General features: G+C 33.2%; 1 protein-coding gene across 1 annotated transcript in view; it reads left to right on the top strand.

The window, feature by feature from the left end:
* jag1a (jagged canonical Notch ligand 1a) overlaps positions 1-15976 on the top strand; it is a 25201-nt gene extending 9225 nt beyond the window's left edge. The window contains 20 exon segments of the mRNA XM_059554655.1: positions 275-307; positions 310-387; positions 732-845; positions 1102-1215; positions 1799-1845; positions 4045-4218; positions 4326-4476; positions 6771-6935; positions 7028-7141; positions 7218-7331; positions 8302-8415; positions 8500-8616; positions 9115-9142; positions 9916-10001; positions 10118-10231; positions 10935-11044; positions 11150-11374; positions 11471-11602; positions 12247-12400; positions 13389-15976. Coding sequence (XP_059410638.1) covers positions 275-307; positions 310-387; positions 732-845; positions 1102-1215; positions 1799-1845; positions 4045-4218; positions 4326-4476; positions 6771-6935; positions 7028-7141; positions 7218-7331; positions 8302-8415; positions 8500-8616; positions 9115-9142; positions 9916-10001; positions 10118-10231; positions 10935-11044; positions 11150-11374; positions 11471-11602; positions 12247-12400; positions 13389-13942 — 2738 coding nt within the window. The 3' untranslated portion in view covers positions 13943-15976.
* Positions 15977-16072: the final 96 nt, after the last annotated feature.

Genomic DNA, 16072 nt, shown 5'->3' with positions numbered 1-16072 from the left:
CTAACCAACTAACTGGTTAAATAAATGGGCATACATTTGTGATTTGAGTTTTAAATAATATTACGTGAGTAGAAAGAGGCCGTGGAGCCATAAAATGACAGGCAGAGACATACAGTGCTGCTAAATAGAAAGGCAGTTTGTCATTGCTTGGCAAATGTGTGGTCCATGTGTTTTATTTTGGGGTAAAATGTCTGTGTATTTTGAGCATTCCTTTGGAAAATGCTGTTCTGTCTTTGATTGTGTGTGTCACACATTATAACCTCTCTCTCTGCAGCGGAGAACGCCTGTCTGTCTGAGCCGTGTCTGAACAGAGCAGTTGTGTGGAGTCCAGTCAGGGCTTTGAGTGTCAGTGTGCGCCGGGCTGGACCGGACCGTCCTGCAACATCAGTAAGCCATCTCTGCTCAGATTAGCCTTCAATTTTTCATGCATCCAACTACTTTGAAGGAGAGAACTGAGCCATATATAGAAACCAGAATCAGACTTGGAGTTGGGCTCTTTTGAACCAAGCAACTGCATGCCATCACATTAAAATCACTCAGAACACATAAGCAAGGGCCTAGCAAAACCATTTTGGCTATTTGTCCCTTATTCTACACGTAAAATATCCTAACTATGGGATGGGCAAAATAGTTGTTGTGCTTTAAAAAAAAAACATTTCCTAAATATCATTATCATTTGAGTTATCAATTATCAAGTCTCTTAAACTATGACGTCTCCTCCTCTTCCTCAGATGAAGATGACTGCAGTCCGAACCCGTGCAATCACAGCGGCGCGTGTGTGGACCTGGTGGACGGTTTTAAATGCATCTGCCCCGTGCAGTGGACTGGAAAGACCTGTCTCATTGGTGTGTGTGTGTACCTCCCTCTCTTTCTTTGAGTCAGGGTGTGTTTGTACAAAAATCCAATTTACCGTGGTAACCGAATCAGCCTTGGAAGAATTTAAGCAGCAGACCACCATGAGACCCCCGCTGTTGATTCATATGAGAGCGCATTTACAGTCCCATTAACACACACGCACAGATTCCTCAGGCTGCATGCGTATCAGTCTGATTGTAATTTATACTGCGCTCGTGCTGATTTCTTTTGTCATTTTTGGCTCAGATGCTAATGAGTGCGAGGAAAGCCCGTGCGTCAATGCCCACTCCTGCCGGAACCTGATTGGCGGATACTTTTGCGAGTGCCTCCCTGGTTGGATGGGCCAGAATTGCGACATCAGTAAGTATTTCACGGTTTCAAATGAACGCAGTCAGAGTTCAGATTATTAGCAGCTCTAAAAGAAGTTCAGATGTTCCATAAAATTAAAATTAAGTTTAAAAAAAATATATATATATATATTCCTAAAGATGCCAGCATGACTTTTAAAGCAAAGCCTTATCAGTTGTAGTATAGATATGAATGATGCCTAAAATCGGGCAGGTCATTGAAAGAGAGACTTTTTTTAATGACCAGACATTTATTTTTTGTCTGAATGATAATAAAATGGTCAAAACAACTGAAATAGACTTACTGAACCTGAGTGATATTTAGATTCCAGAATACCAGAAATTTGGCAAATGCATTTCCACTTGTACGTTTATTCAGTATTTGATTAATTTCATTAGCTTTCAGCTGCTAAAAGCATCTAGTATTCTCAGCCGTCCCTGTTTCACATGTTTCACCTGATTTAAACTCATGATTTTCTCCAGAAAATGCAAATAAGTGTGCAGACTCTGTCTGGGCCTGATATAGAGTCTGATCTTGCTTTCTTGGCGTGATTTCTGAAATGTGAACTGATATTTTGATGGGTTCCCCCCCGCAGATGTCAACGACTGCCACGGACAGTGTCTTAACGGAGGACTGTGTAAGGTAAGGCCTTGAATGTTTTCCAGCGCTTTTAGCAGATGTGAAACCCCCCCGTTTCTATCACCTCAATCCATTCCTGTTTAAAAATAGCAGAAGCTGAGTCATGTTTTGGAGAGTTAACATAAAGACAGAGTGAGTTTGTGAAACGATCGGATTACCATAAACCATTCTTGTCTCCTCTCCATTGTTTTTTCGCTCTGTCTGTATATTCAGTCACTGTATCCAGGCTGAGTGCTGTACAGCTGGAATGCATTAGGACTTTGTCTGAGCCAGTTAGCTCTCAAAACACAGCGAGGAAAGACCTAATCAGGCCTGACAATCCTGTGTTTGATTTGTTCAAATGAAACATGTTGTAATGGACTTTGGGTTATTAGTCCCTTATAGAAAGTAAAATATCTGTACTAGGGGTGAGCGATATTATCTTGTGATATTATTTATGTCATTTGTCAGTGGGCCAAGAAAATAAAATCCAAGATGCGTTCTATGAAAGTATGTTGTATCTTACATTGTTCTGCTCCTCAAGTGAATTAATCATGTATATATACGTTTTTTTGTTTTTTTTTTAAGACATTTTTGCTTTAAAACAAGACTTTAATTTAATAATTATTAATATAAAGGACTTATAGTTGTTGAATTATATTAAGAATGATTATTAATACAGTTAAATATTTTACAGTATTAGCACAGAAAAGTAAAAAAATAAATAAAAAATAATTGTTGTTAATTAATATATTGTATAGAAAGTAAGAATTCAGAAAAATCTATAAATGATTAAATAATATTAATATTAATTATTGACAAATCATATTATCAATAACAATTATAATAGTAATTGTTATTAATATTATAATGAATGTTTACAGTAATTGTTATTTATCATTTTTCTCTGTTTGAAAAAATTAAATAATAATAATAATTTTATTCGACAATATATTATTATAATTATTTTGTATGGATAATTGTCAGTTATATTATTAAGGATTGTTAATAATATTAATATTAATACTTTTTCACTGTATAGCAAGGATGAATTGTTATTATTAATGTTAATAACAATTATAATAATTATTATTATGCTATATATAAATACTACTACTATTAATTATTAATATAAAGGACTTATAGTTGTTGAATTATATAAATAATGATTATTAATACAGTTAATCATTTTACTGTATAGCACAGAAACATAAATAATAATAATATTAATTGTTGTTGATGTTATTAATATATTGTATAGAAAGTAAGAATGCAGAAAAATCTATATATTATTAAATAATATTATTAATAATTATTGCCAAATCATATTATTAATAACAATTATAATAGTTATTGTTATTAATATTATAATGGATGTTTAAAGTAATTATTATATATCATTTTACTCCATTTGAAAAAATAAAATAATAACAATAATGTTATTTTACAATATTATTCTAATTTTTTTGTATGGATTATTGTCAGTTTTATTGTTAACGATTGTTAATATTATTAATATTAATACTTTTTCACTGTATAGCAAGGATGAACTGTTATTATTAATGTTAATAACAATTATAATAATTATTATTACCAGAATTAAGAAATTATGCTATATATAAATACTACTACTACTAATTATTAATATAAATGTTATTAATATATTGTATAGAAAGTAAGAATGCAGAAAAATGATAAATAATAATTACTGTAAACAATTATTATAATATTAATAACAATTACTATTATTACTATTAACGTTATTAATATAACTGACAATAATCCATACGAAATAATTATATTTATAAATAATTATAGTTATTGTTATTAATATTATAATGGATGTTTAAAGTAATTATTATATATCATTTTCCTCCATTTGAAAAAATAAAATAATAACAATAATTTTATTTTACAATATATTATTATAATTATTTCGTATGGATTATTGTCAGTTATATTAATAACGATTGTTAATGTTATTTATATTAATATTTTTTAAAATAATTATTATTACCAGAATTAAGAATTGATGCTATATATAAATTTGCTACTACTAATTATTATTCTTAAATAAAGTTTTCAATAATTATTATGTATCATCTTCATCAATATGAAAACAACAACAATGGTTTTATTTCACAGTATATTCAATTATTATTATTTCATGCTTATTTTACCATTAAACCATTCCTAATGTCTTTCTCTGTGTGTGTGTGTCAGGATCTTGTGAATGGATATCGATGTGTGTGCGCAGCAGGCTTTGCAGGGGAACACTGTGAGCGAGACGTGGACGAGTGCGCTAGTCGACCCTGTCTCAACGGAGGACGCTGCCAGGACGCACTCAACGGCTTCCAGTGTCTGTGTCCACCTGGTTTCTCAGGGGCCACGTGTCAGGTGAGCTCCAAAACCTCTTCTGGTCATTAATGGTGTGTTGTAAACGTGTCTAAATAAAGCTGGTGAGCAGGTATTAGAGTGTGTGTTCTGTGTGATTTTGTCTTCAGCTGGACATAGACTCCTGTGAGAGCGGCCCGTGTCAGAACGGAGCTCAGTGTTTTAGCCTGGCCTCAGATTACTACTGTAAGTGTCCCGAAGATTACGAAGGCAAAAACTGCTCCCAACTTAAAGACCACTGCCTCATCACACCATGCCAAGGTGGGTTACCTCGAAAATCCAGTTGTATATATCAATATATGGCTTATAACATTATATACGTATATATATATGAAGAGTTGCAAATATATATTGATTAGATTAAAAATAACCAAAGAAAAATACAGCTAACTAACACAATAAGAACATGATAACGTAATAAAAAACATGATTTTTAAAGGAAAAAAAAACAGTTATCTATTTTTGCAGATAAACTCTTCATATGTATATTAATGCTGTCAGACGATTAATTGCATCCAAAATAAAAGTTTTTGTTTACATAATATATGTGTGTGTATTGTGTATATTTATTATGCATAAACACACACACACATACAGCATATATTTTCTAAATATTTACATGCATATAATTATATTCCTACAATTTATATATATATATATATATTTAATATATAAACGTAACATATTTTTCTTATATATATTCATGCATGTGCGTGTATTTATATATACATAATAAATATATAATGCATTCATTTATTATTATTTTTTTTATGAATAAAATTGAAAATTATTTCATTTAATTGATTTATTTCACTTTATAGATAATAAGTGAGATTTTTACTTCCTTGTTACTTCTTTTACTTCTTAATTTCACAAACCTGAGCTAGTTGGTTTACGGTCAATGAAAGACATCCGTGTTAGCTCTGAAGTGAATACTGGACGAGTCCTAAAGTCTCCAGCTTCATCGAGTGCTAATCAGCGCTCTCAGACTCCAGATCGCGAGCCTCGTGTGCCGGTGGTAAGATTATCTGCTTGGGCACATTCTGAAGTTTTAATGGACACTGGAAATAGAAGTCCAGTCTTTTTTTAGTCAGCGCAGCCGTAAGACTATCCTCATCTCAAGGCCTCGGCGCGTTTGATGCCGTGCCATTGTTTACACCGTAGCGTTAGCGATTGCTAACTCTAGTCTATTGGTCTCCTGGGCTGGAGCACCATGGTAACAGCTAGGATATCGTTACACAACATGTATGCTAACTCAAAGTGAGCTTACCGAAAGGGGAAAACCCACCGCTAGTCAGACTACATGACGGCTTGGCTAATTCTTAGCATGCCGCTGTCTGCTTTCATCATCATAGCTGTCAGTGACATTTTTGGAGGGTGATGGAAACTCTGGAAATATTTTAAAATGTTAATATAAGTCACGCTAATTCAAAAATCTTAAAACTCAACAGCTTTTCATGCAAATTTATGTGACTTTTTATTTATTTTTATTTTTTTATCTTATATATTAGATATTGCACAAATGTCTTTAAAAGTTATTGTTCAGAAGACGGTTCGCTTTCCAAATACGTTTATTTCGTTTAAAGGATAGTTAGATGTTTTTTTTATCTAAAGTAAGACTACATGAAAATAGTATATACTCATATTTATTTACTAATAATATTTTAAAAATACAAATTAAATTTTTTTTATTATTAATGATTATCAATGAATAATATTAGTAATTATTTTACTGTATAGAAGAAATAACAACGATAATAATAATTACTTTTTTTGCAGTTATAATTATTTCCTGGAAAAATCTAATTTAAGAAGATATTAAAATACTTTAATTATTACTTGAATAAATTACTTAGTAAAACATGTTATTGTCATTATTAGTAATTTTGACAATAAGCATATTTAATAATCTTAATCAGTATAAAATAGTAGTAATAACAATAATGAATAATAATATAGTATATATTATTATTAATATTACTAATACTACTACTACTATATTCATAATTAACTATTTATTATTAATAATTACAATATAATTATTATTTATTATTAATAATTATTTAGAAATAAGTATTTCATACTGATTAAGATTATAATAAATACAATTATCATCAACATTAATACTATAATAATAATAATAACAACAACAGTAATGATTATTATTATTATTATTATTATTATAGAATCAATAGTATTAATGTTGACAAAATTGTATTTATTATAATCTGATATAATAATAATAATTAGTACTACTACTGCTACTCCTAATATATTCATACATAATAAACTGTATTATTGCTATTATAATTACTACTATTTAATAATGATTAAGATGATAAAAAATAAAGTTATTGTCAAGATCAATACTATTAATTCTATAATAATAATTATTATTATTGTTATTATTATTAGGAATGCTGTGGAGAGAAATCTAGCTAAAGCCAGCTTCTTGATGTTCTCCAGCTGGTCTGAATGCATGCGGTTGGTGGACTTGATTCTGACCTGTTCTAGATGAAGGCTCTTGATGACTCAGTGCTCATGTTTTCCCGCAGTGATTGACAGCTGCACGGTTGCGGTGGCGTCTAACAGCACTCCGGGCGGCATGCGGCTCATCTCCTCTAACGTCTGTGGTCCTCACGGCCGCTGTCGAAGTCACGCCGGAGGACACTTCAGCTGCGAGTGTCAGGAGGGATTCACCGGCACGTACTGCCATGAGAGTAAGCCCGATTCCTTTCCCAGTGTCCTTTGCTGTGGTTAGATTCAACACCTCGCAGACTTTTCAGCAGCGCATCTCACTCTTTACTCTCAGACATCAACGACTGTGAAAGTAGTCCATGCCGTAACGGCGGTACTTGCATTGATAACATCAACGCGTACCAGTGTATCTGTGCTGATGGCTGGGAGGGACACAACTGTGAGAGCGGTGAGTATCATTTCTATGCAGTTAAAAACACCTCTAATCATATAGATCGCTAAAATAAGGTGCATTTCCAAAACAGACATTGACGACTGCAGCATGAACCCCTGTCGGGATCGAGGAGTGTGCCGTGATCTGGTCAATGACTTTTACTGCGAGTGTGAAAACGGCTGGAAGGGAAAGACCTGTCACTCACGTAAGCCCCGCCTTGCATACCATGTTAATTCACAAAATCTTGAAATGTCCAGTGTCATTTCATGAACATTTCTTTGGTCAGTTACATTTTTCTAGTTATGCTCAGTTTCAAAATATTAAAATTGCACTAATAGCTGGGAAAGTCATTGTTCAGATGACTTTTTGCTTTTCAAATGAATTGATCTTGTTTTGAGGATGCTAAGATATTTTTGCTTTATAAATAAGACTAAATAACAAAATACTCGTTAATAATTATAAAATTGTTTATAATGATTATTAATTAATAATGTTAACAATATTTATCAATAAGTTACTGTATAGCGAAAATAAATAATTATTAACTATGATAATATTAATTAATTATTAATTTAAATAATATTATTAATATAATCATTATTATTATTAGCATTGTTGTTATTATTTAACTGTTGCTGTTTTTTAACTGTTAATACATATATATATTTAATTTATTATTATTATTTTGATTTAATTAACAAAATTATAATAAAAAAATTTAAATTTAACAATTTCATCAACAATCAGCCCACTATTGTTCAGCAAAGTGTTTAATGTAAAAACAAAAATACAGTAAAGATCTTGCATGTTTAATAAAATCTTTAAGAATGATGTTTAATCTTTTTAATTTATGTGAAAATATAATATAATTAAATATAATAAAATATAATAAAACTAATGTATGAAATATCATGGAAAACATTTTTGAGTGAATCGCTGAATCAGAGTTTTGAATCAGTTCATTTAAACAGACAGTTTGAACTGATTCATGGAAACGAATCTATCTTTCTGACTAGTTTAATTCTTGCCACTGAGGTTTAATTTAAACGCTATTATCCTGCAAGTCACAAGACAATGAAAGGGTGGCAGAATTAGCCTAATAAATCATTCAAGCATGCAGTAAATGATTTGAATATAGTCCATGAGCCTGACAGCTGATTTCTTCTCATTTATAGGCGAGAGCCAATGTGACGAGGCCACGTGTAACAACGGGGGCACGTGCTCTGACGAAGGAGACTCATTTAAGTGCATGTGTGCTCCTGGATGGGGAGGAGCTACCTGTAACATCGGTGAGCCGCTAACAACCCGGCTGAGCATTTAGGTCAACTGGCCTCTGAATCATTTTCTAAAGCTTTTCCCCCTTCACTCCACAGCAAAGAACAGCAGCTGCCTGCCGAACCCCTGCGAGAACGGAGCCACGTGTGTGGTGACAGGTGACAGCTTCACCTGTGTCTGCAAAGAAGGCTGGGAGGGGCTCACCTGCAGCCAGAGTACGGCAAAACTTCCTGTTCCACTTCCTTACTACTTCCTGTCTTGACTCCTGTCTACCTCCTGTTTCTCACCTACTGCTGCTTAAGGTTCTCTTCCCAACTATATACTCATTGGATAGCTCCTTACAGCTTCTGCTCCACTAGCATCATCTTTATAGATGTGTCTGGATAGGCAAACGTATTTTAACACATAAATGACACATGTCACGTTTATCTTCAGTTTCAGAACGCCAGGTTTTTCTAAATGACGACAGAAAATGCCCTAAATAGTACAGAGTCTGATGAGTAGTTTCAGCTGAAATATTGTTGGCAATATGTAACGCTGATGGATAATCGTTCAGGTGGGTCTGTGATCTGCCGTTTATAACTAAGGTGAAAGTATTGCGACTGATCTACTGGTTGACTGTAATGTGAATTATGCTGATTTCACTCCAACCTGACAATAATCTTCAGATGAATGTTTCTGTTTTGGAATAACATTCAATGTTTCATTCACAGATTCCAATGATTGCAACCCACAACCATGGTAAGTTTCATTTTAAATCAATACATTTTGTTGCTTTCAAATTTAATAATATATTTTATACATTTATATATAAATTAAATTAAATTAAATTTTAAATATTGAATTTAATACATTTTAAAGCATGATTAAAATAACTTTTTCACTTATAAATCTATTTAATAATATAACAATAAATAGAAGCAGCAATATTTACTTACATATATTTTTAAACCATTTTAATGTTTGAAATACAGTGCAATTTAATCACAGTAAATAGTATGCATAAAACTATATAAAAATATTATAAATAATAAGCTTAATTTTAATTCAGTAAATTATGTTGATGCCTTCAGGTCACATTTATGAAATACGCACACATAAACAACACCATAAAATAAAAAAAGGATATATTTAAGTCTTTATCTTAACAGATTTAATGAAAGAATCACGGTGGAGAATAACTGGTTTTAATAATTATTTTTTACATTTTTAATATAAGTTTTATTTATTTTTATTTTTTTTATTAGTTTTCTCTGTGGGTGCACAAGAATAAAAAAAAGTATAAATAAACAAATAATAAATAATAATAATAAACTAATATTTTCTTGCATTACCACTAAAAAGCATTCTGTGTTTGCCAACAAGTGGACGAGATAGTGATGAATTTGAATTAAATCAATTTAGTGTATTTTAGGACATAACTTGAATAGAAATTTCCCAGGAGGACTTGAAGGCAGCATGTGTCCTGGTGACCTCTGACCCTGTATCTCATCATTTGTGTAATGTGTGTGCAGCTACAACAGCGGGACGTGTGTGGACGGTGATAACTGGTACCGCTGTGAGTGTGCCAGTGGATTCGCAGGGCCGGACTGTCGCATCAGTGAGTGAAGAATGACTCGTGAGGATGTAGATAAATGAATTCGATATAAATAGTCATGTTGACACATCAGATGGTGATGTTACAGTGGTATTAAACATGCATGTCTCACCCCACAGACATCAATGAGTGCCAGTCGTCTCCGTGTGCGTTCGGCTCCACATGTGTCGATGAAATTAACAGCTATCGCTGCCTGTGCCCCCCCGGCAGAACCGGGCCCAGGTGTCAGGAAGGTACATGCTCCAATCAATACATTCATTAGGGGAAATTTTCTGTCCCCTAAAGATTCATTTAGATGGGTTTTTACTTTTCTAGATTTAAAGAATATATTATAATAGCTTTTAAACTTTACTTTCTATTCTATTTATTCAAGCTGGTTTAATATATATATTGTGTTAATAATTGTTTTTTTAATCAAGATCAAACTAAGTGTAGATTTAAAGGATATATTGTAGTAGTTTTTATACTTTTGATTGTATCTATTGTGTTACTATTATGGTGCATTTGATTATTTAAAAAAATATCAGGATTTAAAGGATATATTGTAGTAGCTTTTAAAATTTTTACTGTGACTATTGTGCTAATATTATTATGTTTTTTTATCACAAGCTCAGAGTTGGTTTGGTTTAATTTATTATATTTTTTTCTAATTATAAAATGTACAAATAATACATTTATTAATTTAAATTCAGAAGAAATCCAATTCTTTTGTATTTTTCTTAATTAACAGTTACCATGCACTAGCTAACTTATTATAATGAGCAAGATCAATCCTTTTTCTTCACAAAAACATCACAAACTGTGAATAATGGGACAAGCAATAAATGAAGTTTCAGTCAAGCATCGGTTTAATTTTTCAAGATCTCAATAGTCAAAGGTGGAGTATCTAAAGTGTAAATGTAGCATGATTTTTAAATGGCTTGTTTTTTCTCTCAGTCACAGGACGTCCATGTGTGGTCGAAGGTCGGATTGCTGTAGATGGATCAAAGTGGGCTGAAGACTGTAACACCTGTTACTGTCACAGGGGGATTGTCAGCTGTACAAAGGTATGTCGGCGTGAACCTGTGTGTTTTAGCTGTTGTTAATCGTGGACAAAAGTTCATAGTGATGCATTATCGTTTCTGAATTGGCTTCCTTCCTCTCTTCCACAGCTGTGGTGTGGCCCTAAACCTTGCCGGATGCTTGGCTCGGGACGAGGCGACTGTCCTCTGGGTCAGCTGTGTGTGCCGGTGCGAGACGAGCAGTGTTTCGTGAAGCCCTGCTCCTCACAGGGCGAGTGCTGGTCTGCTCACCGGCCGGCCGTGAGGGCCCACTGTCACCCCGAGAGCGACTGTGCCAACATCACCTTCACCTTCAACAAGGACACCATGCCACAGGTGAGGCCGCTGGGACTGGCATTTAAAGTGTGCTGGTATTGGATTAATGCACATATATTGAAATGTTTTCTGATGTGTATTGGTTTGGGCTCTCAGGGAGTGACGGTGGAGCAGGTGTGTCGTGAGCTCAGGCATCTTTATGTGGCTAAAAACCTTTCAGCTGAGTTTTCCATCTCTATGAGCTGTGAGCTCTCTTCTGCTGCCAGTAATGAGATCCATGTGGCCATCGTAAGTCACATTCATGCAGTATTTCAGTGGCTAGAAATAGCTTAATAGTATATATAAACTATGTGTACTTTGTATATTTATTATGTATGCAGAAATATAAACACATACAGTATATATTTTGAAAATATGTACATGTATTTACATGTATATATTTATATTCATATAATTTATATGTAAATATATTTATATAAACAAACATTTTATGAAGTGTACACATGCATTTATATGTACATAATAAATATTTCATATATTATGTAAACAAAAACTTTTATTTTGGAATGCGGTTAATTGCAATTAATCGTTTGACAGCACTAATTTAAATATTTTGCTAATTTGTATTTTATTATTATAATTTGTATTATTTTCATTTTAACACTATGTATTTAATTCTGCTGTAATTTAATAATAACTTATAAGCTTCAGCTTTCAAAAAAAAATGATGTTGATGCATTTTAAAGGAAATATTGTGCATGTTTTTATTATATTATTTTATTATAAATTAGGTTGTGGTATTATATTTGTTTTTATTTTAACACCCCATGCATTTAGTTCTGCTTTAATACAATAACTGCAGCTTCATTCAAAAAAAGACACAAACTATTTGTCAGGATAATTTTTTTTGAAGGAAATATTGTGATTTGTAGCATGTGACTGAGGATGGCATTCACGGCCGGGTTCCTGTTAAAGAAATCACGGACAGCATCATTGATCTGGTGAGCAAACACAGTGCCAACAGCTCCATCATCGGCTCCATCGCTGAGGTCCGTGTTCAGCGCAGACAAACCCAGAACCCCAACGGTGAGACACCACAGGAAGTTCCTAACATTAGAGGAAGTAGCCATACGTACAAATGATGGATGCTCTAATTGGAAAATAATCACCATTTTATGCAAATTCAGAGCAAATACAAAAATATTTTGGTTAGTGCTGTCAAACCCTTAATCTCGATTAATCGCATTCCAAAATAAAGGTTTTTGTTTACATAATGTATGTGTGTGTACTGTGTATATTTATTATTTATATATAAAGACACACACATACAGCATATATTTTTTTTATATTTGCATGTATATATTTATATTTATATAAACTATATCATATATAAATATATTTAATATATATATATGTTACTTTTTCTGAAATATATACATGCATGTGTTTGTATTTATATATAAACATAATAAATATACACAGTAAACATACATATATTATGTAAACAAAAACTTTTATTTTGGATGCGAATCATCGTGATTAATCGTTTGACAGAACTAACTGAGATATATACTATCAATCAAATGTTTGGGGTTAGTGAGTTTCTTTTATTTAAAAAAAACAAAACAATTATACAGCAAGGATGCATTAAATTGTTCAAAAAATTGTTCTATTAATCTTGAAGAATCTTGAAAAATTTCCTGTTTTCAATATTGATAATAAGACATTTTTCAGGATATTAGAATGATTTCTGAAGGATCACTTGACACTGAAGACTGGAGTAATGATGCTGAAAATTCAGCTTTGCATCACAGAAATTAATTACATTTTAAAATAAATTCAAATAGAAAATGGTAAATTAAAATTTTTCAAAATATTTACAATTTTACTGTTTTTACAGAATTTTTTGTCAAATACTTGTAGCTTTGGTGAGCATAAGAGACTTTTCCCAACCCCAAACCTTCGTATATAAATATAAAGCTACAACACAAGACTACTCAGTTTTATTAACACATTAAATGAAGGGATGTAATATTTTGCCAGCTTGTTTTTATTCAACGGTTCTCTCATTCAGTAGATTACTTGGTGCCACTGCTGGTGTCTATAGTGACGGTGATCTGGGTTTTGGCACTGGCATCGGTGTTCCTGTGGTGCGTGCGGCATCGACGCAAACAAAGCTCCAGCCCCACTGCCATCAACCCCGCCGCCCCCTACTCCACGGGAAGCATAGAGGACAACACGGTGAACAACGCCCGCGAGCAGCTCACCCAGATCAAGAACCACATCGAGAAGAACGCGTCCAACGGCAGCCTGCCGGGAAAAGACCTGCACTGCGACGACAAGAACAGCGTCAACGCCAAAATCAGGACGCATTTCTCCGAATCCAGCAGACTAGTGCAGGAAGACTCCAGCAAGCCTCTGCAGAAGGTGCGCTTTGCACGTCAGCCGGCCTACATGCTGGTGGACAGGGACGACAGGCTGAGCTCCCATGGCACGGATGTCAAAAATCCTCACTGGACTAATAAACGAGACAACAGAGACCTGGAGTCACAGCACAGAGCTCCGGATGCACAGCCAAGAGATCTGGATGCACAACACAGCTCGCACAAAAAGGAGTATATTGTATAGCGGCTGATGCTTGGCGTGGTAACAATCATTGCTACGCGATGTCACAAAAGGTCAAGCGAATGAAGACATCTTTTGAAATCAGTGCGCTGACAGTCGGTTGTCAGGACAAGGCCAGACAGTGTTTGTTCAGACGTTGGGGTCGAACCAAGGGCTGGTCTGTTTTATGGCATCTGAAGGGCCTGAAGACATTAACCTGTGCTGAACTTCTATCCTAAATCAGAATGTACAGTAATCTGCTCATTGTGTGAATCTCACCAAAACGTGTCCAGGTCAAATTTCACCCTGAATTCATAGACATTGTTGACATCTGAATGACAATTACAGGCATAGTTCACCCAAAAAATGAAATTTCCTTCATCATTTACTCAGCCTCGAGTTGTTCCAAAACCTGTATGAGTTCCATTCTACGGTAGAACACGAAATAAAATCATTTGAAGAATGTTGGTAACCAAACAGTTGACGGTAGCCATCGACTTCCATAGTATGGAAAAAAATAATATGGAAGTCAATGGGTACCGTCAACTGTTTAGTTACACACAGTCTACAAAAGATCTCATCTTGTGTTCATAAGAAGAAAGAAACTCGTACAGGTTTGGAGCTTAAGGCTGAGACAGATTTTGTATTTTTTGGCGAACTGTCCCTTTAAGCACCTTTTCCATCCAAAAGTGAAGTACTGCATTTATATACAGTACAAATAGCGTAATACTAAGATTTTTTATGCAAATTAGGATACTATATAAATAAAATTGCTTGAATGATGCTATCTTCTTTTTTTTTTGTATTGCATAAAACTTTTATAGTGCTAAACAAAGGTTGTAAAAAAATATATATTTTTGGGATGAAATTAGACATGGAAATGAGTTCTTGAGAGTTTTGTGAGTTTCATCCAGTTGTTGAACTGAACTGCATGTGCAGATTGTGTTCAGTGTTTATAATGTAGAAATGAATGCACCAGAAATAGCTTGTGAATCAATAGTGACTGGTGTATCTTGTGCTCGAAGATTGTATTTAACTCCCATTTATTGGGTTGTTGACTGGATTTTATTTTCCCTCTCTTTCTAGCAGTTCATTTTTATTTATTCTGCCTTTTTTTTTTTTTTACATGTTTACAGGCAGACAGGTCATGCTTAGATTTATTATCTATATGAAGAAGTGCACTGTCAGATTTGATGTTGTTGTATAGATGACTTTGTACATATTTTCTAATTAATCATTGTGTATATTTGATTTATTAACTTAACAATCAACAGCTTTTTTTATTTTTTTATTTATATACATTCTTTAGGTTTGAGAATATGACCGCTCGTGTCCAACCTTTGTATCTTTGCATGTAAAATATTGTCTCTTATTTCTGAAATGCCAAAAGAATAGTTTATTTTTTGAAGAATAGGGTGTTTGTTTGTGTCTAAATCCAGAATGCAATGTGCAATGTCTGTTTCAGAAAACATGTGCATGACTTGTGTTTGTAATGTCATGAGACGAAGATGGCTTTCCATCTAGTTTTGATACACACTTTGTCTGTTCAGACATGTTACTTTAAAACCATTCCTGAATATGTTTAGCTTATGTTCTTCTCATAGCTGTGTTAAATGAATTTGGCATCCCAGGATATCAAACAACACTTGTCTAGAGTTTTCTGGTCAACCACAGTATTCAAATGTACTTTAACCAAAAAGGGAACAAGCAGTGTTAGAAGTGCAATGTTTATACAGTAATATGAAATATGAAGAAAACAGAACTGAATGTGATACACGAGACAAAAAATGTAATCAAAATCACTTTAGTAGGCCACTTTTATTAATTGTACATTAGATTCGGACTGCTGGGCTTTTTTTTTGTTCAGTCCAACTTAATTCGTTGAATTGTTGTGTTTTGTTTTTCTTCTTGTGTTTATGAGATCCTTCTAAGAAAAAGCAGAACCATAAAAAAACAAAACAGATCATCCTGGGGTTTGTCATACATTTTAATTAAATTTCATTCTGTTGTTTACATTAGGATTCCTTAAATCAAATAAAATTCTATGAATGTTTTGAATCTATGAATTCGATTTCTTTTTGGAAACAGTCCAAGGAAGTTTGGCTTTTTGTATCCATAAAACATTTATCAAATAATATCTATAATGTGAGGCAA

The sequence above is a fragment of the Carassius carassius genome, chromosome 7 (genome assembly GCF_963082965.1).
Source record: "Carassius carassius chromosome 7, fCarCar2.1, whole genome shotgun sequence".
In the NCBI taxonomy this organism is placed as follows: Eukaryota; Metazoa; Chordata; class Actinopteri; order Cypriniformes; family Cyprinidae; genus Carassius; species Carassius carassius.
Note: the sequence above shows the minus strand (reverse complement) of the source record. Positions and strands in the feature narration are given on the sequence as shown.